A 24,289-nucleotide genomic window follows, 5' to 3' on the forward strand; every position below is an offset into this window, starting at 1 on the left:
TATTTCAAAATGGCGGTAAGTGGTAAATTGTAAAGTTTCGTTTGTGTATCTCTATTTATTTGGATAAAAAAAGGGTTTTCAAAACGTTTGGGCAAAATCATAGCATATGTTTAGTTTCAAAATTAGGAAAAATAAATAAATAATAAGCCGCAAAAATGGATGTTAACAAAGGTGCTAGTACCAGTAAAGATGGTGAACAAGTGAATTTGGTTAAAGAAGACGATATTTTACCTGGCTGCAGTAGTTTTGAAGATTTTATTCAGGTATTATAATTATTTTTTGTACCATGAAACATCGCTGCTCATTGTCAAGGAGATTAACATTTTATTAATATTCACTCTAACCTATTTATTATTTTTTGTTTACAGACTGCATATCCATTTCTTATGAATTGTGTAAAATGGTCGAATTGTTTTCCTGCAGATAAACAGTACTCGTCATATGCAACCATTCCAGAATTTAAGAACACAATGAAAGAGCAAGAGTTAGAACTGCAAAACATGTAAGAGTTTGGTTTCTTTTGTTACTTCCTACATTAATAAAAATTAATAAAACATAAAATATGAAACAACTTTATGCTTCTAGTTTCAAGTACAATACTATGTGTTTAGAATTATGAAACGTTTAAATTGAGATCTTTACCACTTTTAAATCCATGTGTTATAGTATCAGAAAGAAATTGTTTTCTTATAAAACTAATTCTGTTCTTTGAAGTATTTTGATTGTGTGTTCCATTTTGCTATGCAATCTGTATCAAAATGTTTAATACCTGTTTAAAGTAAAATATAAGAACATATAATATGACATTATTCAACTATTTTCAAGGTTCTAACTTGCGATTGTCATAAAAAAAAAAAAGAAGAAAAGTTAAATCCATTCATTGAAGCTGCATTTCGGTTGAATATTGATGTTCAGTGACCGACCATCTGAACCCATCATAGATTTTAAGCATTGGAATTTCCAACTAGACATAGTTTTAATGAATTTTGTTCTTAAATTGAGACCATTTACACTATTGCCTACTTTGAATTTTAGAATTATTTTTTTATGTACGTAAATTATTTTACAGAATACAGAAGTTGTTGCACTATTGTGGAAGTAAGCGGTCAATTGCAGCACAATGTCCCGATGATAAATTCGATCTTATAATAGACATGAATGATATCCTTTTGGAAAGAGTATCCAAGAATTTACATGAAATGGACGGCACCGGAAGGAATCCTATTGCTTTGGGCAATGATTTTGGAGAGGCTTTTACACCGGCCAAGAATATCTGTGAATCTTGGAATAAAAAGCAGTTTTTTAATTCCAGTAGTAATTATAAAGAGCTTCCCGTTGCAACATTATCTCGTCGGAACGAGCAGAATTCACAATCCAAGATTCCAAAACCGCAGATTCAATTTAAAGAAAAGGTATGGTTTGGTTATGTTTGGCTTCATAAAGAAGATACCTATATTCACCTCTAACTTCATGTAGCATCCTCAGGATCATTCTTTAAGAAATCATTTTAACTCACCTGCAGTTAAATTAAACTAGCTAGAAAATCTGTAAACATTCCTAAAAGAGAAACCAAAAGAATGTGTCCTTTTTTATTGGAAACGTTATTATTTATTAGTTTGTATCCTTTCTGTATGGCATGAAAGAAATTAAGAACTTCCTAAATTATTAGATTAGATTAGACTAGTGCGGCCTCAAGGCCTACGCCACTACGACCCCTTTGGATCTCTAAAGCTCACCCTCCAGACCTGTCCTTTTAATCAGGACTCTTAATGCTGGAGAGCGACTCTTAGGTAAAGCACACAGCCCTTGGTTTTTCCTCCCCCAAGGAGTAACATCCTTAGCCATACCAGCCCCTCACACTGACACAACACGTGCAGTGCCGTTTCCTCTTCTTCCTGACAGAACCTACAGAGGCTAACATCTGCCAGGCCCATGCGATGCATGTGTTTTCTGAGCCTGCAGTGGCCAGTTAATAGACCTACAATTATCCTTATAGCCCCACGCGGGCCTTGACGGATTATTTCTGCAGTTCCTAAATTACTAAGGAAAACAAAATTATCTTCATTGCTTACTAAAACAAATTTTAAAAGTATTTTACGAGCAAAGATCTCGCCAATACGAGACAATTTTACCTTGCTTTTCTGTTCTTTTCAATTTTTAATAAAGAGAATTTAGGTAAAATTTTCCATATCTTAATTAATAAATATGGGGATGTTTATTATTTTCAGAAAAAGAGCTAAGTAGTGATAAATTTAGTAACTTTTCGGTTTTCGTAAATCAAAAAACAATTTTGTATCCACATTTGTACCCTTTCCAATTATAATTTCCTTCATTAAACAGACACTTTTCTCATATAGTTTTTCTGTTATATGAAAATATCATATAATTATTATCTATTATATAAAAATATTCCTGGCAGTTTAAGAGAATTTTTTTTTTTCATTTACGCTTTAAAGCGGTAAGCGTTATTAAATTTATGTTGAGATAATTCCGAATGAAAAATGCTTATCCATAGAAAAATAGTTTCCTAATCATCATCACTAACATCCGTTTTTACTAATAACAAATTGCAACCATTTTCAGATAGACAACAGCAATGAAACTTGGGTACCGAAGATTAAAGAAAAACCTAATGCTTTGAAACCATTGTCCATACTGTTAACCAGAGATGAAAAGGACAATGAATGGTAAGTTCACAGTTGTTAGAATGTAATTTAGTGGGTACCAACCTTACAAGTCATTTGCATCTTGGTCAACACTGTTTTAACAATCTTAATATAGCTTTATAATTGTTGAACATATTTGATTTTAGTTTCACCCACCCGTATGGCTACGAGCTGGAACTGTTCAGAGTGGAAGAATCAAGACTGCAAAGCATCAGTAAAGCTCAGCTACCTGGCAGCATAGAGAAAACTCCACTGGTAGTGATAGAGGCAGAAAGTCAAATTGATGGACTTCTAGAGGAACTTCTACAGCAAAAAGAGATCAGTGTGGATCTTGAGGTGCGCCTCTTTTTATTGTGGTTGTGACTTTTTCTGTTCTTTATGGGATGGAGTTTTATCTCTCTTAAGTTGAGTCTTACTCAACTGCAATAAATTATTTATTCATTTACGGTTAAAGCCCAGATTTTACCTTCGTAAAAATGCTCAAAAACAATAAACAAATAAAATAACCTAAAAATGGATTATATAAATTATAGCAATGCGCTAAAAACATTAAACGAAAATTGATAAGTGATTATTGACCAAATATATATATTTGTTTATCACACCTAAAAACAGATATTGGAAGTGCTGGATAATGTTTTTGATTTAATATCTTTGAGTAGCAAATTTAGTGGAAGACGAAAAAACATAAGGGAAGTAGAAATCAATCTCTGTTAATCTATCTCTGACGCAGCAAAATTTATTTGGACCTATTACAAATTTTTGTGGTGCTTAGTAATATCTTTAGATTTCAGTTTTGTAAAACCAGTCTTATTTGCCAGATTCGCTTTTTGCCGTCTAGGTTACTGAGATATAGATACTATCTTCCAGTGTCAATTATATTAAGGGAGAAATTTGAAACTCTTCTACTCTACTATCTGTAATTATGTAGATGTATTTTTAACATGTTTCGACACCAAGAGATTCGAGTTTTTCGTAAAAAAATTATCTATTAGTTGGCAATTATAATTAGCGCTCTATTTGACCAAATATAGTTCAATTATTGAAGAAAATATGAATTTATATACTTAGTTTATTATCATTATTATTATTTTTATTTTTTGTTATTCTTAATTTTTATGTATTCCAGCATCATTCTTATCGTTCGTTTATGGGAATCACTTGCCTGCTTCAAATATCCACCCGAGAGAAAGACTATATTATAGACACCTTGTGTCTGCGCCATATTCTTTATAAATTAAACGAAGTTTTCACCAAGCCGTCTATATTGAAGGTATGTAACTGGATATACCACTTATTTTGTTGCGAACAATAGTATTGTGTATAAAACTAAACCACAAACAAATCCAACTTTAGAAGTTCTACGCTTTTTATAGTACACGCACTTTCAGATCTTACTACGTGTAATTTTTTTTTTAATGATTTAAGGCGCGCCAACATCTAAGGTTTTTGGCGGCCGGAGCTTTTTCCAGTACACTGCCAGCCTCCGGACAGTGTTCTCTCGTTACAGACAACACCGTGTCCATCACCGGACTGTGAGCTGTAAGAAGCTCCTAGGAAGAGAAAATCTAAGGGTTAGCAGCTGGATTCGAACCCGGGACCTCCGCGTGGGAATCCAATACGCTAACCGCATAGCTAATCCCTTCCCTACGTGTAATTAATATTCAATACGTACCAGTAGGATGCACTTAATTATCACATTTTTTTTATTTTATTTCAAATTTTCATCACAAAACTGATTTTGAGTCCGAGGTTTTTAGAAATTGATGTGTATGAAAGAAGAAATAGCTTCAAAACTAAAAGCACAGGAATTTGAAACTTTAGATTGGGCCTACCAGAGGGACTTGTCTGTAATGTAGGCGAACAAAATCTCACACAACTACCTTTGAATTGAATACTATAATAATAGTAATATTCTATTCAATTATACATAATACCTTAAATGTTACCAATTTAAAACATTTACAAATACTGTAGACTCACCATGGTCATAGACCGTCGGTGGAGTCATTTTAATAAATAATGCAAAATTGATAATTAAAAAGAACAAAATCCCTGCGATTCCATTATATGAGGGTCCGATATGTTCACGCAAACCCTTATATTGATGTCCTAAATGGACGGAAACTTGAAACTCTGGTATTCATTTGTACTACCGGTACCACTGAGCGGATATTTTAACTTTTTTTTGAAGAATTTCTTTAAAAAGAAAATGACACCAACGATTTCCTTAAACTATGAACACACATTGTACTTATGATGGCCAACAACTTAAATTTGAAAATTTTTTCTAAGAAAATGCGATTAAGTAGACACTTATTGGGAGTAGGGACCATTTGATTATAATGTATGGTTCTATGCCTACCTTTTGTAAAACAAAGTTCAATGTGCTGTTAAAATTCAGAATTTAAGGAAATACTAATCGGAAGTACTACTTTACAGAATGGATTATTTCCTCTTTACAGATTTTCTTAAAAAATAGTTTTAACCATTTTGCTTTTAAACTTTCTATTCTCTCTCTTGGCCCGTGTTTGTCTGTTGATCAGTTTTTCTATGAAAGGGAATTGTGAGAGGTAGAGGGCTTTTTTTTTATTCCTCCCGAGTTCCATTTCTGTATAATGTACAAATTTACGTCGTTTATATTATAAAAAAAGATTAAATATCGTATCTTTATTTAATCCTGAGTTTGACGATAATTACATAAATTTTCTCTAAATTTATGTGAAAAGTTATTTGAATAATTTTTCTGGTAAAATTAGTTTTGCGTTTTAGTCAATTCATTTTAAGTCAACGCCGACAGGATGTCTGTCGTCTGTTGGGAAGCCTCTGCTTTTACAGCGATCTCTCCCCCCCCTCTCTAGTCAAAAGCTTTATTTTGTTTTTCTCCTTTCCAAACAGATATTTCACAGCGGTGACTCGGACATCGAATGGCTGCAGAGAGATCTTGGATTGTACGTTGTGAATATGTTTGACACCTACCAGGCGGCCAAGGTGCTCTCTTATCCAAAACTGGGACTTTCCTATCTTCTCAAAAAGTTTTGCAACGTTGAATCAAATAAAAAGTTCCAGTTGTACGATTGGAGAATAAGGTACTCATTATTAAAAAGTAGTTTTTAAAAATATAAAATAATTCGTGCAAAATTTAATAATTTTTGATTCACAGTATTTTAATTACCTCCTCTTAACTATAAAAGGTGCAGAAATCATTCCTGTATTATAATAGAATGTGTGTGTTGACTAATAATTATAATTAAACACAAAGTTAAGTCTCTAATTGCTTAGTTAGTCCAATGCAGACACTAAAAATAAAAATTTATGAATATAAACTATTCTTAGAAACATAATGAAGATATTTAGGTTGTTATTCTAAGTAAAATTATTCAATACATCAGCTATTCAGGCATTTATCTGAAAACATTCTTTGTATTTGTAGGAAAGGATGATATTAATAGTGTTTAAATTTTAGAATATATAGGTTTCGAGACCGTAAATTGTTAAACTTAGGATTCAAGATTGGCGAGGAATCGGTCAAATAAAAAACAAACTCGTCTTCTTTGCAACGTTTCGACAAATATATTATCCTCTTCAGTTACGGAAACTCTAACTCAACCAACCCGCTTAGGCACGCCCTGAAGAGGATAATATATTTGTCGAAACGTTGCCAAGAAGACGAGTTTGTTTTTTATTTGACCGATTCCTCGCCAATCTTGAATCCTAAGTTTAACAATTTAGGCTCATATTTAGCCTTGTAATGTGAGAACACATATTAACACAGGGCGCAAACAAAAAATGGTAACAAAAATATGACTTCCGAAATTACTCACGTCGTGCTTCAAATGGCACTCATTTTTCTCTTATTTACAATTATTGGTTAAAACTATTTACACATTTACAAAAAAAAAGGTTTAAAAGTGCAGATAAGCAATCAAATCAACATTACCGGATGTAATGGTGGTTTTTATTATCATCAGAGAATACTGCTGAAATAATACATATTTATGTCTGTGACAGACCTTTACCGGAAGCTGCTAAGAACTACGCTCGTACCGACACCCATTACCTCATCTATATATATGAAATGATGAACAACGAGCTACTGAGTCGAGCCGGCGGATTCAACAACTTACTGAACGTGGTCTATCAACGTAGCACTGAAACTTGCAAACGTGTAAGTGTCAATTTTACTTCTGATCGATCTTTGCGCTGAATTATTTTCTCGTTAAAGAGAAATTGTGATCATGATTTTTCTTTTTTTTAAATAAACTTGTGAATGATCAGCAGAAACGTAAAAACTAATTTTCTTACAACATTTCTTGGTTTTTTCTCTTCCATTTAATTGAATACATAAATAGCGTTGGATATTGTTCTATGGTCTGCTTATTTAATACTGATTACTTGAGCTTAAGTGGTTAATACTATGTAACAAGAGTTTTAAAGAAGCAAAGTCAGAGCGTCCTCAACTTTTTGGCTCAAATGTTTCAAAATGAGCTGAGCTGAATCTCGAATAAGCTCTAGGAAACTTGCAAGTGATTTAGGAATGTCTCACTCAACAATAAATGGCCACTAATAATGGTGCCTGAAAGCATCCTCGAATTGTCACCTCATCAAAAGGCGCATAGAGTTTGTGACATCGAAAGTCTTTTTAAAATTTTAACTAATTTTAACGATTTGTTAAGCGAATTGTCACTTTCCAAAAAAAAAATTGAATACATTTCAATTATGTAAACAATCGAAAATCTTGTCGTGCCCAGCCAGCCAGTTCCTCATTAAGTTCTTCTGCCTGAGTAAAGATAATTTGTTGGAACTTTGAAGGAGTGGTTCATTTCAAGATTTTTCCCAAAGGACCATACCTAAACTCTATTCAGCACAGTTGGGTTAGAGTCTATGATGTTCTAGCCTCCTTTTTAGACAACAGAGAAAAAAAAAATGTTCTTCTATACTATGATAGCAAGATCACCCACTTGGCGTCAGATTGCCTCCAGAATTAATTAACTGGAGGACGAAATTCCTCAAGCAGCTTGTAGTTCAGACCACCCCCATTATTCGGGGATCCAAGGCTCATTTTGCGATCCAAGGTTTTTTTGTTCTTAGTTCAAACGCTGGTTAGCTGTAGCTAACAAGTAAACATCTTTACCAAAATTAAATTATAATTTCGTTTAATTGAACTGTTTGCAGATTTATCACAAACCGTTGCTGACCGAGGACAGCTATATGACATTGTATAGAAAGAGTAAGCGATTGTTTGACAGCAGACAGTTGTACGCTTTAAAGGAAATTTACAAATGGCGAGACAGAATGGCGAGAGAAGAAGATGAAAGTCCAGGGTGAGTTGGTGTATCAAAGTTATCTACGTACTCTTGTGGTCCAGGCTTATTAGTTGCAGAATTCTGGAAAATCTAAACAAAGAGATTGGACTGATTAGATTAGATTGGAGCATTTTAATCAATTTCGTTCATATCATTATAAAAAGTGCTGATTAATACGCTTGTACCGTTTAAGCATTTATCTGCTAGCCTCAAGAAGGGGCAGGTGTTGGTGTAGTGATTATGAAGCGTAGATTTGTAAGTGGCAGAACTCCAGTTCGAAACCCTCGTGTAGCCTACTTTTATTTCTCCCTGCCATAACCTGTAATTGGTAGTTTAAGGCCCGCCTGGAAAAATTGTCCTCAATTTACTTCACTTTTACTCTCGTCCACAAATTGTGAGACAAATTTGTAATAATTTTTGTTTCCCTAATTTCAGATACATTCTCTCCAATCATATGATGATGCAGATCTGTCAGACATTGCCCAGAGAGATGCAAGGAATTCTAGCCTGTTGCAATCCGATTCCTCCGTCGGTCAGACAACATCTGATTACATTGCACAACATTGTCTTGAAAGCTAAAGACCAACCTTTGATCATGGTACGTCGACCGTTGAAAAGAAAAAGAGATTCTTTAGATCAGTGTGAACATTAATTCTCTAAATAATCATCTCAGAATTATTTTTTTGGAGTTTATTTTTATTGATTTATTCCTTATATTGTTAAAAAACAAACCAAAAAACAAATGTACAAGAAAATTAATTAGATTAATAGGAGGGTAACTAAATTCTGCGTTTATTTTTTTCGATCAGTTAGTCGAACTGTTCATACATAAACATAGTGTTGATATGATGGTGCTTAGGTCATCTAATACGAATTCTTAACACTGACCTTTTAATATTATGTATCAGTATTTAGTTGTGAATTTACTGTATAAGTTGATTTAAAAATGATAAAATAACAGTACTTTGGCAGCTTGATTCTTTGATATTCGAGACGAACTTTTTTTCTCACTCTTGTTACAGTCCAGACCTTGCTTCTTAGGACTACCACTTATTCCCATCCGATTTTTAGTTGGGTGAAGATGTTACCAACGAAAAGTGGATGAAAACAATTTGTATCGAATTATTTGCGTTTTCTTAGTATAAAAGAGGCATTGAATTACTTGCGCAAAGGTGGGTTGAAGTGAATTGTAGCAATGGCTTATAAGGGAAGGGATTTTAGCTATGCGGTTAGCGGAGGTACCGGGTTCGAATCCAGCTGGCTGACCCTTATATTTTCTCTTTCCAGGAGCTTCTTACAGCTCACTGTAAGTCCGATGATGGGCAGTGTTGTCTGTAACGAGAGAACACTTTCCAGAGGCCGGTAATGCACTGGAAAAAGCTCCAGGCGCCAATAACCTTAGATGTCGACTCGCCTTAAGTAATTAAAAAACAAAAAATACGGCTGACACTTCAAGAATATTTATTTATTATTGCAGTACAAAAACCTAGTGGGCTTAGGACACAGTAAATATATGTTTACATTAAAGAGGTACCAAATTTACGTTTCTCTTCAGTTCGAAAAGTAATAATAATGATCATTAAAATAAAATAAGTAATTAGTAAAAAGGAAAATAAATTTAACAAAAAGTAAAATCAAGCAATACTATCTAATTGGGAACGTAATCTAACCTTCTGTACACATAAACGAACTGCAACGTACATAAACATTGGCATTCCCACCATGACATTAATTTAAATAAAAGTATTTCTTCTCTTACGAACATACAGTAGTAATTTGTAAATAAATTATTATAGTATACAGTATTATACATTAATTATTACAGTAATTACTAAAGTTGTAGATTACAGAGAAGTGACTTACAAAAGCTGAATTCCCTTAGATCTTCTGGATCTGTGTATACCTTTCTTGTTTGTTAAAAGATGTACCAATGGGAATGGGCAATGAAGTGCGTGTGTGTGTGTGTGTGTTTGGGGTAATGTTGAGCTAAAGTTCGCTGTGGATACTCTAAATCCAAGTACCGCCACAATGAGCTTGCTTTGCAGGACCAAAGAGTAATTTGGTGGGTGTGAGGAGTCAAGAGTTGTAAGGCTTGAAGACCAACCTTCCTTCAGAGAGGAATGTTCCCCTAGTGCTTCTAGCTATCCCTTATTCTATAATCCTTAATTTCTCGGTCGCAAAAATATATACGGAAGCTACAAGCCTTATGTAATTAATTTGTTTATTAAAAAAATAATTCAATTCTAGCCCAGTATTCACTTAGGAACTAGGCAAGAAAAGTATTGGGATCAGGTTAAATTTTGGATCCCGAACTTTTTCGGAAATAATCCTTTTTTGAGGTCCTCGGGGTTTTTTACTTTTTTGATATTTCATCGATAAAGCTTCCTACCATTGCCTGGAAAATTCGTTTCTGTAAATTCTGGAGATGAAAGAATTAAATTTGATTCTAAAATTCGGAGTTTTCTTTTTATAAAAACGTGTCTGTTAGAATCTTGCTGACAGTCGAGTGAATGTTTTGACACAAAATTGTTTTTATTATAGCCATTGGTAGAAGAGTCTGCCAAACCTTCCAGCCAGTTTTCAGCTAGTCGTGACTTCGACATCGAAGCCAAAATTAGTACTTATATCCATGATAATTCCGGCCTGGAATTCAGGGACGACTATCCAACACTGTTGGGTCAGCAAAAACATCATGAAGAACAATCTGAGGATCATGGTCTAAAACAAGACATTATTAGCATGTCGCTTCCAAAATTATCACTGATAGTCAATACAATCGATGTAAATATAAATTTCACTAATTTTGTTTTACTACTAAATTTATTTGTAATATATTAGTTTTATTAATATATTTGACTTGAGATAAAAATTAATATTTTTTATATGAAATATTTTACGTTTATTATTAATTATAACCTTCTGTTTCATAAAGGAATTCGTAGATTTGGACAAAAATGGCTCTTCTGAACAATATGACGCAGTAAGTTATATTTTTAATTATTCATAATCTTCTCTCTGATATACCATTTTAGTATAATTTACGTTTCAATCAACTTGTTAAATGTTAAGCAGTATTACATGAATTGTTAAAAGGCCGATTTCGTTGCAAATTAAAAACTTAAACAGAAGCAAGGAGATCAGCAGAAATTAAAAGTTCTCAAATAACTAATTTCAATATTTTGTACAGGACGTGGAAGAGGTGACAAATATAATTGAGAAAGTGAAGTTCATGACTCCCTACCAGCGCTATAAACAGGTGCTGCCGTACTCCCGGAAACTGGAGGAAGAGGAACGGGAGAAGCAGAGGATAGAGGAGGAGAGAATCCAGCAAAGGCTGTTACAGACTGTAAGTCCTGTTGCAGTACCTGTTACTTTTCATTTGCTGTTTTCTCCAGTAAGTTAGAGAAGGTGTTGTGTTCGTGCGCAGTTTCCAACGGAAGGATCTGTTTTGAGCTTGTCTGGACCGGAAATAGTGGGTTTCTACGAAATTTATCATTTTACTTGTGACACCATTACGGGTTGTCACAATAATATATTGGTTCACCAGAAGCAACATTTTACCAAATCTTTTGTTCAGATTTTTTTGAAGATTTCTTTAAACTTTGTGCTCCAATTGAGTGTACGTATGTAATTCGAAAGATATTTGACGGGTATCGGGTTATTATTGATTATTACGTGATTATTTTTAATGATGTGGGGTACAGGCTGTAACCGAAAAATAGTCGTAGATGGCAGGAGCGGCTACATAATGTAAATTTGCACTTTGGACTGCAAGACCAGGTGCTATTTACAGCCAAGATTCCAAAATAAAAATAAAAAAATTCATTCTCTACCGTACGTTCGGCCTGGCCAGTGCCTGCTTATGTTATCTATCGTCTGTAAGTTTTATCTTTTTATTATTATTTTGTATCTAGCATAAATTTTCCTTTTTGTATGAATTTTTCCTTAAGTAAAGTTATTTTGTTGGTTCATTAAGCACAAGAAAGAATTTTATTTTACTCCCTATCGCCCCGAGTGATTGTCTCCAGGACCCTCCCTCCTCTCACCAGTGAGCTATCCAGCCAGAGGCACCCTTAAGGGTATTTTTCTATTTGAGGCTGGTTAGGGATCCCGTATCTGATAGCTTCGGCTATCTGGCGCCCGCAAAGATACCGTCCCTTTCCCCTAGCGGCCTAGCCGGTCACAAGGCTGTTTGTAATTCCCGGATGCTTTAATCGCGTTCACGTCTATAATGGTATTAATTTCTGTTTCCAGCAATACAGCATACCGCCTCCATCTGACTTACCAGAGAATGAAGAGACACAGGAAAGTCCCGAAGATACCCAAGAGAAGGAAAATATCTTAAAAAGACCAATCGAGGCAAAAGCCGAACCACTTTCAGCTGACGTAAGTCTTCTTTTATTAGTTTAAATATTTTTTATTTTTTAGAACTATATTCACCTTCTCCATACCATTTTCAGTTCGGTAAGTCCCGCTATTTTTTGGAGGAGGATTTTTATAGTGAATGTTATTTCTTTTTTCTGGTCATCTTTCTAGTTACGGTGTTACTTGTATCTTGATTCTGTGTAGCCTCTACAAGTTGCTTCCCAAGAGTTTGATATAATATTTACCAGCGTATGAACGGAAATTCGTAAATATTGCTTAGTTGCATTAAAACTTACTTTTCATATTGTGTTATCCGTTCATTGATTATATCTCCCATATTAGCATTTTAACATCTATTTCTGATTTTCTTCATCCATCTTCAAAGCTTGATTCATCAGCTTAATGTAGAGAATTTGCCATAACTTATTCTGCTTTTCTGCTGTCTCACATTATCATACTGTTCTTATTTTTAGACTTTCTGTCTAGGTCATCCGAACTGAAATTATCCATTCATTTTTCTGGTCTAAAAGCGTATCACTAAATCACTCCACAGATAAATTTCCATCAACAATGCGATACTTTTCGGTGCTTTCGAAATCCATTTGTCAATAAATTATATCTGTGAAAAAATTTAAAAAGAATAAAAAATGCGATTTTTTATTCATAATATTATCGCGTGCATAAAAAGAAGACTTTTTGAACATAACGAACTGTGGATGAATCTACAGAAACTATTAAAGCCAGAAGTAATTCAAATTTATTTGACACTTAGCGTTACTGTAAATATCAAGACAGGAATCCAAGTCTAAATGCTCGCTTTTAAAACAAAAGACTTTTTTTTTCAATTTTAACCATCATATTATTCTAGGAGCGGTTAGAGGCGAGACCTGCGAAGCTAATATGTATTGTGGTACTGGGTTCGATTCCCGGTCTTTAGGTCTTGCATTTTATTTAATGGTTAAATGAGAAATAGTAAAGTATGTTTGCTAGTCGCCTCCGTCCACGGCACCCAATTGGTAGTTGGACATAAAGCCCGCCTGAAAAAATAGGCGATTACTTTACTTTTTACTTTTTTATCCTAGGAATTATCTCTAATGAAAAGCATTATTTGTGAACTGGAAATAATATGTACATCAAAAAAGGAAGTCTTTATCTTCTTAAAGTAGATTTCAAATTGAGTGAAGTCGGAGCCTCGCAATGTAAACAAGCGCCAGTGAACTCAAACTAAAATTCTACTAAATGCAATTTGGATTCTGATTAGTTAATTGTGGCTTATTGTGGAGCTCAATATGGCGCACACTTCTCGTTAGTGTCGTAATCTACCTCTGCAATGTATATGATCTACGATTTGTAATTAGTTACTAGGGTAAGTACTTTGGACTCACTCTTTTCTTGTCGTTAGAAGTTCTTATTTTTGCATTAGACTTTGCAATCATTGTTTAGTTTATTCTTTACTGTGAGCTAATTTGATAAGTTTGAATTAGATGATTTGTTAATTTGCATAAGCGTGAATCTTACTTGGAGACAGTGCGGGTTATAAAAATAGATGGGGGAGTTTGTAGAAGTAGTTTGTTTGTGGCTATGATTTGTGGTTGGACCGAATTGTCAGTAGAGTCATCTACTTTCTAACCACCTTAGAATGGTTATCCCTTCTACGGAAATCAAACCTAAACCGAATCTCTAGATTTTCTCAAAATTTCACCAAAAAAATATTTACTCCCAGAAAACCAGTTTTAAAATAAAAAATGAGTTTGGATTAGATATAGGTGAAGCTTTGTAACAAACATCTATTGCGTCCTAATCGATCTTCTGCCACAGAAGGTAAGGTTAAGGTTCTCCTAAGTAGGATTAGGTATCAACCTAAGCACCTACCTTTTTTTGGGTTGTGTGTAAGAGAATATTCGTGTTGGTATACATGGATTGTCAGAAGAGAGTAACGTCAAGATCCTAGTAGAAGTGATCTGCACTCTGCCACGTTCTTCTAGAAAGTCGCACCCAAAAGGAAAATCTATTGTCCGGCAAAGATCAGCCTTTGGGGGGTAATGCTGTAATTTTCCTAAAATTAAAAAAAAAAGTTTTTCCAACAGGTTGATGTAGAAAATTTGATATTTACTCTCGCTGATAAAGAGGTTCAGATTTACAAATGAACCGAGTGTTGTGATGAAGATGAGTAGTTGCTCGTTCATTGCTTTCCTAAAGGATCTCCTGAGGCTCCATTAACTGTCGGTCTGTCCTGGAAAACCAAAGATGATCTTTTGGTTTGCTACACCTGAATTGATATCGCCTCTTCCCTATTGAGGGCCTGCATTGTAGAATTGAAAGTAAGAAAGTGCTAGTTTTGTTATTAGGCTGGGGTATCCTCTAGAACGCTGAGATCTCACTTTAGTCTGCTTGTGAGGTATGGAGTTGTAGAAATTCAGCAAACATAAACATTAAAGCGGTGGAATTAGGAGGAGATGCTGCCATGATTTATCTCCATTATAGGTCAAAATTAATTTAAGACATTCTTTTTTCAAAAAAAAAAAAAAAAAAATAGTGAGAAAGAAGTAATAAGTTTTGGTGTTTTTCGTCTCTCGTAATTTGTCTCTAAAATAAAGTTGTTTTATACTTTCGAAAATACCTTTTTATTTTATTTTTATTCTTTAAAAGTATAAACTTATAACAGCTTGTTACGTGTTCAGTGCAGGCAATCTTCACGATTTCTACTGAAGATAGAGAATTCAGCGCTAAGAGAGAAAAGGAGGCCTCAGCCTACGAGAACGTCTTTCAAGAAGGGCTCACAAACCCTATATTCCGTCGTTTTATTCCGAGGGTCTTTACGTTAATATCAATATTATTGCAAAATAAATAAATAACGAATAATTCAAACGAAAAAAGACTGGTCTTTGGATTTAAAAAAAAAAAATTATATTTAACGTTAATAATTTTAAAATCATTATTTATATATTTTTCACGCGTTTATTATTTATAGAAATAGTTATTTGAATCTATATGTATAATTTATAGTTAAACCAGCTTGCTTTTTAGTGTTACTAGCCAACTTTGCTTGCGTTGAAACTTGTACTAGAAATGAGATTCTAGTTATTGGAGAGCCGAGTTGCGCAGGTTAGATGAGAAACAAAATCTTTGATTTTGTGAATCAATATTTCTTTTATCATATTCGGGCCTGTGTTTATTAAACCAGCTGTATATGGTTTCGAAATTTGTGTCCAGCTTTAATAATGGCTATTCAAGCGTGCTTCAGGTTAGTCTAGCCTCCTATTAAAAGCTTTTAATGCGAGACTTCAGTTGGAGAAAAAATGATTACCGTAGGATTTCTCGATTCCATGGATGCGTCCTAATTTTGTTCTTGCGTTGAGTTTTTACTTTTATTTAATTTAAAAAAATTAGACTTATTTTCTCTCCTACAATTATACAGTTTAGACTGAAATTATTTTTATATTATTGACTATCAAATTTTATTTATCCATTACGTTTGCAGCTATGTTTTATCCAAGAATTAATGACATAGATAATGATCTATCGAAGTGATAATTTAGAGTAATCATTGTCCCTCTCATTCAATGCACCCAAGTCTATATTTCCTGCAATATAAGTTAGTTTTCACTTTTTCAATAACATATATATTTAAATCACAAGCACCGATCAATCTTGTGATAAAGAGTTTTCTTAATTTTTTCAAAGATTTCTAAAACAAATAATTTTTAAAATAAGCTAGTCACAGCTGCTGTGGAATTTTATGAAATATATAATTTTTAAATATTATTTTTTGTTCATATATTCTTTTAATATATGGATTTAAACTTTAAGTTACAAAGTTTTTTATTGACATTAGTTCCAGAGAATATCATCACTACCCCAATTTTACCTTCACTAACAATAAAAACTAATGTGATTGTTGTAAATATCTAAACTAAAAGCTTAAATAATTCCATTATAGTTGCAATAATTTGTTAGCTATTCCAGAATACGGTTTATTTCTCTAATTGTGTCTTAAAATGGGACAGAATGAAATTTTTAGCTTATTTTCATTTGTCGTAGAAATTTAAGCAACGTTATTTTATATTTGAATATCTTTTCGATTAAGAATCCATGGGGGAGACTGGTAATTTGGCTTCGATTCTTTTAAAATATTATTTATACTTTTAATATTTGTATTTTTATTATTAATTAGGGTAACTATCTGGAAAAAAAGTAAGGAAATATGTAATTTGTTTTCCATTCGTTACATAATTGGTGTTTGGTGAGAAGTGTAGTTACAAAAAGTAAATGAAAATTGTAGCTAATAATGCTTCAGTTAAATTCAGCTCGGCATCTTTGATAAAATGGGAAAGTTAGCTTGTGTATGTTCGGTCTGTTGATTCGTCCGTTCCACAATATCATTGGCACTTCCTGGCGAAAAGCGGCACTTTTAATTTGCACATTTTCAGCTTATTTATTGTAGTCTTACAAGCCCCCATCTATAGGCGCTTAGAGTAAACGGCTGAATATAGAATGATACAGTACTCATGGAGGTTTCCATGAGGTTCGCCAGTTAATTAAGGGTGCGTTTCACTAAGCGACCACAACGATCAAAACATACCTTCAGGCATTCCACTTGGCAACCGCGGTCGTTGTGGTCGTGGCGAAAACGTCACTAATGACGTCACTATTTTCGCTCACACAACGCCCCACCTTAATAGCTGGGTCGAAGTGGGCGTTCCCAGTTGGCGCAATTTTTAAAACAAAATATGGCGACCGAAAAAATTATCTCATGTAAATGAAAGTATTATTTCATGTAAATAATAGAATGTGTTTCTCGAAAGTCTACAAAAAATAAATAATTATTTATCCCTTTTCATACTAAATCACTGAATAACACAAAATCATTTACCTGAAATAACTTCTAAATTCTTCATCTGAACAAAGATCAATTACACTGATAGCTAATAATACGTGGCTTAAGTTTTCGCTTTTTATCATTGCGATTTTGTAAAATTGCATTCCACTCTAATCGGAACTAGATAAAGAACTTTCTAGAGCATTATTAATAAATATCCAACTGTTGCCACAAAAGACATTTTAATTTTATTTAAACGTAAATTTTATAAATACTCCACTAAAATATAATATAAAAAATTGAATTATATATATTCTTTTAATATAAGTCAACTTTACCAATAATTAATAAAGTTTATTATAACTGCTTATAAACGGGGTTAAAATTAAAAAATAACCTCTTCAAGCTTCTAACTTATTTTCGAGGCCGCCATATGTAATGTTTACATGAACGGTTAAAACGCCCACAGTCCGTTCCACTTGGGTTTTCGATCGCAACGCTCGCAAGCAAGTGGAACGGGCAAAATCGCGGTCGTGAGCGTGGTTGTTGTGGTCGCTTAGTGGTACGCACCCTAAAGGATAGAACTTGACGAGAGAGTTGGTTACATCACTGTCAGATTAGTCTTGAGTCGAGTTATAAGCAAAGATGTTCAATGTTTTGTCTGCCCATTTTACGTTATTTTCTTGATTTTTTTTTTTTTTTTAAGTTACTCATAAGTTACACATAGTACACGTATGGAAAAGATTTTTGCCTGTATCTTCTGTAGAACTAAGTCTTTGCGGAACCAGTCACATTATTTTGTGACGTCGTAATAGAAAAAAAAGGTATCGTTTGTGTAAAAGTAGAAAGTACGGTGTGGCAATCAAAGGGGAAAAGCATTGGGGCTGTGGACTGAAGCTCGAGAACCCCAGCCTTGATTTTACTCGACTGAGTACTTTTACTCGGTTTATTTATTTATCTTTGGTGTTCTGCTCCGAAAAAGAATTAGAATTGTAGGCATTCTTGTTTGTCTAAAATGTAAACTACTGAAATATTTCCTTCTGCCTTTACTTTTGAATTACCTTCAAATAATTATTAAGTATTGAAAGTTCTCATTTTATGAATTTCGTGTCTATTCAATTAAATTTTATTATGAAAACAAACAACTTAGGAATAGAAGAAAGAAAGATAACAGAAAAGATTCTACTCGGGAAGCATGCGATATATGACTGTACTTTAATAAAGTTATTGAGCTCTATTTCCGGAACAATACGTACACTTTTATTTAGAAAATAGATTTATGCAATAAAAGTAAAATAAAACTTTTTATTTTCAAATGATGTAATTTATGTTTAAAATAAAAGCAAGAAAAAACTGTATTTTTTAATTCGAAATTGTTAGTTTTTTCTTATAATTTTTATAAAAAATTTTTGTTGTTTATTTTTTGAAATAAAATTATTTATTTTTATTCGAAATTTCTTTAGAGTTTCCATTTACATTTTTACATTCAGAGGCAACTAACTAATGTGCACTTCCCACTTATCTTCTGAGCCTTTGATTTGTAATTTAAATGGACCAAGATATGGTAATGAACTTCCATTCCTGTTCCCTACGACACCAATAGTATTTACCGTCAACAGACTCCCAATTTCAAAGAAAATTTGAAGTTTGAAGAAAGTCCATCAATCATAATTCAAGAAAATGAATACTTTCAGTTCTGGGACCAAACAGTTTACTTTTCATTACTTTTATTCCTATGTTTTTCAACGTTACACTTTTTCGTGCAGTTTTTGACGATCAACCCTTATACAACTGTCCTACCGGACAGTTTTAATAATTGTTAGCAAATATATATTTTTATCATCTAGTCTTATCTCTGAGCAAGTTAAGTTGACTAATCTCTGTTTAGCCTTCAGTAGGTTTAGATATCCTTTACAGGATAGCACTAGTAAGCTCAGAGCATTCTTGCAGATTTGAAGATCGTCTCAGGTGGAGGTGGACACTGTTTTGATGGCCGTTTGAGACTTGGGGGCATTTCGAGGCCAGAAGAGATCATAGCGCAAAAAAAATATTTGGTGTTAGGATATCCCTTTGGATCTTAAGAAAGGGGAAGAATATTCCCTTCTAAACCTTCAGGGAGTGGATATTGTAAGCCTCTGCTGAGCCTGGGGAGCTAATAGTAATCCATGCTGATGTTTCGAAGTCAAATTCGATTTGTAGTAATAACATCAACTTTGTTCTATCGAATTGTAAGGTCATTGTACTTTTATTATTATTATGCATCGACTTCGGGATCATTAGCGCTCATACTTAAATAATATCTGTTAGACATTCATTTAGACATAACATTTCCTTAACATGTGTAGTTGTGGAGGACATAGAAGAAAAGGTTGATAAAATTTTACTTCTTACTTCTTGGGATATTATTTCTATGGAGAAGATAACTCTGTATGTATATAAATGCTGAGTGATTAATATGGAATCTATCCAAGGAAATTTTGCATGTTTCCTTTTTTTCTATCGGATGAATTGTGAACACAATATTGTTTTGATTGGTATTTTAATAAGTTTTCTGCAATTCTACCGACCCGCTGTGACAAAAAAAATTGACAATTACTGCTGTAAAATGTATATTATTAATAATTGTAACTTCGCAATTCTCCAATTCAGATCAGTCTTCAAATAAGTTACGTTTGACTAATTAGGTTCATCATCCATGCAAAGAAACCAACAAGTACATAATATCTGAACGAGAAAAGAAATCGTTTTGTAACTGTTTTACTTAATTAATTTTCAGAATCCTGGTAAGAAAAGGAGGATGCTGCAGAAATTTGATGTCTGCGAACCAAATGATGACAGAGTCAAGTCATCGAATGCATTGTTACAAGTAGTCAAGAAAGAACCTGTTGAAAATGCACCTCCAGTCGTCGTTGGAAGTGAAAATGAAGGTTCTGTTGGTGTAGTAGGCGGTGAGGTTTCAGTGGTAGCTAAAAGACAAAAACCGAATCATCCTAGCAGACATCAGGTTTGTCCAACCCTAAGCTTCACTTGGGTGACTGAAATTGTTTGGTGAAAAAGGAAATGCAAAGAACATTTAATTCTGTTTTTAATGTTATGTTTCAGAGAAAACATCAATACTTTACTCCATATGACTATAAGAAAGTAGATTTTGGCAAATTTCAATCCAGTACATCGCAGTCTAGCAAATCAACAGCACCTACTGACTCCAAATTTAAACCTAAAGTAGGTGGATACAAGTTAATCTTCTGAACTTTTATAATGGGGTTTAATAAAATAAAGTTTGCGTTTCTTCTTTAAATTAGTTAAATGAACTGTTTATTTTAAACATATCGTTTATATTCTATTTCATTCACTTATTTGTTATTTGATATTCACTTCCCGTAAGAATTTAGTGGATTGACCTAAAAAATCAATATTGAGATATTATTTTAAAAACGAACGGCTCTTGTCTCGCCTGATGAAACCTTAGGCAGAAGATGAACTCTCAAAAACATTTTGGGGGCAACGAAAAAAAAATCTTCAAGGCGAGCTATAGCTCCAGGTGGGAGCCTGCTTTCCGAAGGAATGTGTTCACGTCTAAAATTTGTAGATTTCATAGCCTTAAGAAGCCACCTATGGCAGATTACCAGAATGGTCAACTAGGAGAACGTCTAGATACTCAATTTCTTAGGTTGAAAAATTAAAAACATTTTATCTATTACCAAGTATCTATTTGGATACTTGTCATTACTTTCTAGTTCCCTCACAAGTTCAGATGTTGATTTAACTTGTCTGTGCTGTGAAATCCCGGCAACCTTTGTGCCTTCTACACCCAATAATAGGGGAAAATGAAGGATTAGAAAAAAAGTCAAGGGAAAAGATATTCCAACATCTTAAGACCTCTGTTGAAATCAAAATACGGGATCTGCAAGTAAGTGTGCTGTCTTTCTCGCACTTAAGTTGAGCCTATTGACTTTTTGAGTGACTCAGAGGGACTTCAATTGAAAAGCTCCCTGGTGTGATTATAGTTGTAAGGAATCAACATGATGGAAAGTATCGATGAGATGTCCCGAAGAAACTCTCCTGTATGGAGTTAGAGCACTCTATACCGTTGTGAAGTTTCTGTAACCTATTGACAGTTTTTTAAACTCTTATTGCGATTTCCACTACAATTTACTAAATAAATGTCTTCTTATTCCCACAGATGAAAAGGAACAAAGCATTTCAAGGAAGGCACCATTACTCCAATAGAAAAACAGGAAGAAAGATGTAAAGATAACTAAGCTGTTTTGTCGTTTACTTTTGTAAATAATTTTTTTTAAAGTTATGTTAAAAATATTAATTTTTAACGTCAAAGTTTGTTTATTTAAAAAAAGAAATTTTTTTTGTTAAATAGAATTATAAATTTTAAACTTCTTAGAATGACGTATAAAATTTTTTTATATATAATTATTCAAGTACATTTTTAGTAAATTTGCTTTTAAGCATTTGTTCCAGAAGATTTTTAATTTTGTGTAAATGTGCCAATTTATATTTCAATTTGCTATTAAAAAAATATTCATGGAATTTGTGAAATTCGCAAACAATATATAAATAAAAAATAGTGCCTGAATCATGTTAAGAGTTTGACGCCCAAAGATTCTATCCAAGGAGAGTGCTACGATGGAAAAAAAAAAATACGTTTTTCTTGTTCGAGTCTTAAGTACTATAGTGAGATTCAGAAATCTGGGAGTTCTGACTAAGTCCTGTACCATAACGACAATGGACAATTGAAAGAACGTTGAACAAAGATGATCCGAGCTTATGGCTACTGCTAGGTTCTTTAGTACACATTTATCAATGTCTTGGGCACTACAAAAATGAAAAAGTGCTCTACTTTCAGAAGGGTCCAGATCGATCAACCAATGATCAAAGGAAGAAAGTTATAATAACATATTTTAGTATGGTGAAGTTAAAATTTGAGGTACTAGGTAGTGTAGTACATATTTGTGGCTAAAAGATGCCATCTCGTCTTGCTCCTTATTTTTGAAAGTTCTATTTCTAATAGCATTTGATGGTGTTTATTAAACAACACAAAACCTCAACTTCATACAGATATGAAAATTTTATTGAAAAAAAAAAAATTATCAGTACAAAATCATAATAATATTCTAGACTAAATCTAAGAATAACAACGCCAAAAAACAATTAGAAATTTCGAACCGGCCAATTTTATTTAAATAATATAACGATATTTATTATAAATTAGAAATGAGTTAATTTCCTATAAAATTAACTCGAACATTGTTTTTCATTTGTATTTGCTCAAACGACACGGTTACTACGTTTTTTAAATTGTTTTCTGTTATAAGAATTAGCTGAAGAACTGTCTTCCGGGATAAAATCCTGTCACATTTCCAATTTCGCTAATATATCTGTTTCTCTGAATAAATGATATTCTTTGTTCTCTTCAATATCAACTCTGGTGCCACCATATTCCGGCAGTAGCACATTATCTCCTACTTTAACTTGAGGTGGGATAATTTCACCATTCTGTGGATCCAAAACAAGAAATTATTTATAATTAGTTAAATATTTTTGCGAATTAGAGCATTGAGTTGATTTTTTTTTTCAATTACCTGACTTCTTGCTCCGGGTCCTACAGCAACCACTGTCCCATGTAAGACTTTTCCTTGCGATTTCTCCGGTATCACAATACCTCCTTTTGTTTTAGTAATAGCTTCGGCTCGCAGGACCAGCACACGGTCGAACATGGGCATTAACTTCTTTATAGCAGCAGCTGCCTTAGACTGTACAAAGATTGGTGTTTTTTTATATTTCTAAAATATTGCTTTTAAGATAAGTTAGAAATTGAAAGTACAATACCGGTAGCAGTAAACGAAGTGCTACACCATTATTAAACGAAATTTAGAAAAGGTATCAAAATCGTAAAAGCAAAAGCACTTCTCTCCAGGCTAGTAAGTTTTAACAAAGGGCTCCATTGAGTAGAGAAATATATATGCACCAAAAACATATACCTTGCTTACTTCTCCAGGTTTTAGGAATGGAATAACATTACCAATCCCATTTAAAACTGCATATTGCATAAAACTATTTGAAAATAAGAACATATCTACTTAATCTTAAATAAACTAAGAAGTTTCAATGTTTTACAAGTTTCTTTTCAATATAACTGAAAATTTGAGAAAGGTACTGCATTTGTTTTGTTCTTATATCAAAAATGCAATTGTAAGCTGCTAGTGTACATTCAAAGTGATTCAGTCAATAATTATTACTGAAATAGCTATGCACACATAGGGATCCAGCGTCAGAAAAAAAAGCTAAAATAGTTCGCTTGTCGGGCCCATAAACCCAAATAGTTGCTCTCTTTAACAAATTTCACAAACTCTTTACATACTGTTATTAGTTTTAGATAAGTGTTGTTCGTACCCTCAGGCTTAAAGGATGATGGCCACATCCTTTCTACAGAAAAAATTCAAAATATGTCACATATTTTTTTTCTAGAAGTAATGTTAAAATCACTAATCCTGTTCAGAAATTTTTAATATCTATAGTTCTGCACAACTCACGCAGTTTCAAAATCCTGTACTAAGTTACAAATAATCTTATTCCGAGTTAAGCGTTTTAAACCAAGTTACCCACGTGCATCACTCTTAGATTCTAATACCTTAACTCAAAAATTCAAACTATATAATCAGACATAAAATTTAGTTCAATAGTTTAATTAACTTTAAATAATGTGAAGATGGAGTAAGATGGTCGACCATGATCGACCTCAGAATGGATTTAATTCAATGTCAATACTTGATAAAGGACATACAAAGAATAAAGAACTCGCAAAAAGGTCCTCTCTTCAGAAATTTTAAATAACTTTTACGTAATTTGATGAAAGAAATAAATTAAAAAATAAATTAAAGGATCGCACTTACCATATCGTACAGCAAAATGGAACGCGTCTATTAAAAAAGTAAAGTGAAAAAAAAATAGATCTTGTGACTAGCTTATTTGCCGGTTTATCAACTCAATATTACCCAAATGATAAAATGGTCGATGAATCTAGAACATTCTACCATCAAGGGAAAACCAAATGCTCGAAAAAACACGTGTCTTTTGTTTTTACTAAATAAACAAACACAAATTGAATAATCCAATAA

At 33.2% G+C, this 24,289-nt stretch overlaps 2 protein-coding genes across 3 annotated transcripts; one reads left to right on the top strand and one right to left on the bottom strand.

Moving 5' to 3' along the window:
* Positions 1-121: 121 nt before the first annotated feature.
* Positions 122-22,925, top strand: Rrp6 (exosome component Rrp6). Of its 2 annotated transcripts, XM_074117199.1 has the most exons (17): positions 122-263; positions 369-502; positions 1,070-1,412; positions 2,584-2,687; positions 2,813-3,002; positions 3,796-3,939; positions 5,565-5,755; positions 6,678-6,834; positions 7,842-7,990; positions 8,408-8,570; positions 10,514-10,753; positions 10,905-10,952; positions 11,160-11,318; positions 12,227-12,358; positions 19,933-20,160; positions 20,259-20,378; positions 21,340-22,925. In XM_074117199.1, the coding sequence occupies exons 1-17, from the start codon at positions 156-158 to the stop codon at positions 21,406-21,408; spliced, it is 2,679 nt and encodes an 892-aa protein (XP_073973300.1). In that variant the 5' UTR covers positions 122-155; the 3' UTR covers positions 21,409-22,925. The 2 variants fall into 2 exon arrangements, with proteins under 2 accessions (XP_073973300.1, XP_073973301.1); XM_074117200.1 differs by lacking the exons at positions 19,933-20,160; positions 20,259-20,378; positions 21,340-22,925 and adding an exon at positions 15,019-18,603.
* On the bottom strand, positions 22,221-24,219 carry LOC141448702 (10 kDa heat shock protein, mitochondrial). Its single transcript, XM_074117241.1, has 3 exons — positions 24,065-24,219; positions 22,754-22,924; positions 22,221-22,667 (listed from the first exon to the last, which is right to left on the bottom strand). Exons 1-3 carry the CDS (start codon positions 24,065-24,067, stop codon positions 22,524-22,526), a joined length of 318 nt encoding a protein of 105 aa, XP_073973342.1. The 5' UTR covers positions 24,068-24,219; the 3' UTR covers positions 22,221-22,523.
* Between the last annotated feature and the right edge of the window lie 70 nt (positions 24,220-24,289).

The sequence above is a fragment of the Rhodnius prolixus genome, unplaced genomic scaffold (genome assembly GCF_049639745.1).
Source record: "Rhodnius prolixus isolate KJV_2025 unplaced genomic scaffold, Rpr scaffold_2, whole genome shotgun sequence".
NCBI lineage: Eukaryota > Metazoa > Arthropoda > Insecta > Hemiptera > Reduviidae > Rhodnius > Rhodnius prolixus.

Excerpts from the sequence above, each read along its gene's own strand:
- Rrp6 (XM_074117199.1), top strand. The coding sequence starts at position 156 with ATGGATGTTAACAAAGGTGCTAGTACCAGTAAAGATGGTGAACAAGTG. Across the intron at positions 503-1,069 it reads GAGTTAGAACTGCAAAACAT|AATACAGAAGTTGTTGCACT; the intron begins GTAAGAGTTTGG and ends ATTATTTTACAG. Across the intron at positions 3,003-3,795 it reads AGATCAGTGTGGATCTTGAG|CATCATTCTTATCGTTCGTT; the intron begins GTGCGCCTCTTT and ends TATGTATTCCAG.
- LOC141448702 (XM_074117241.1), bottom strand. Across the intron at positions 22,668-22,753 it reads GACCCGGAGCAAGAAGTCAG|AATGGTGAAATTATCCCACC; the intron begins GTAATTGAAAAA and ends TTGGATCCACAG.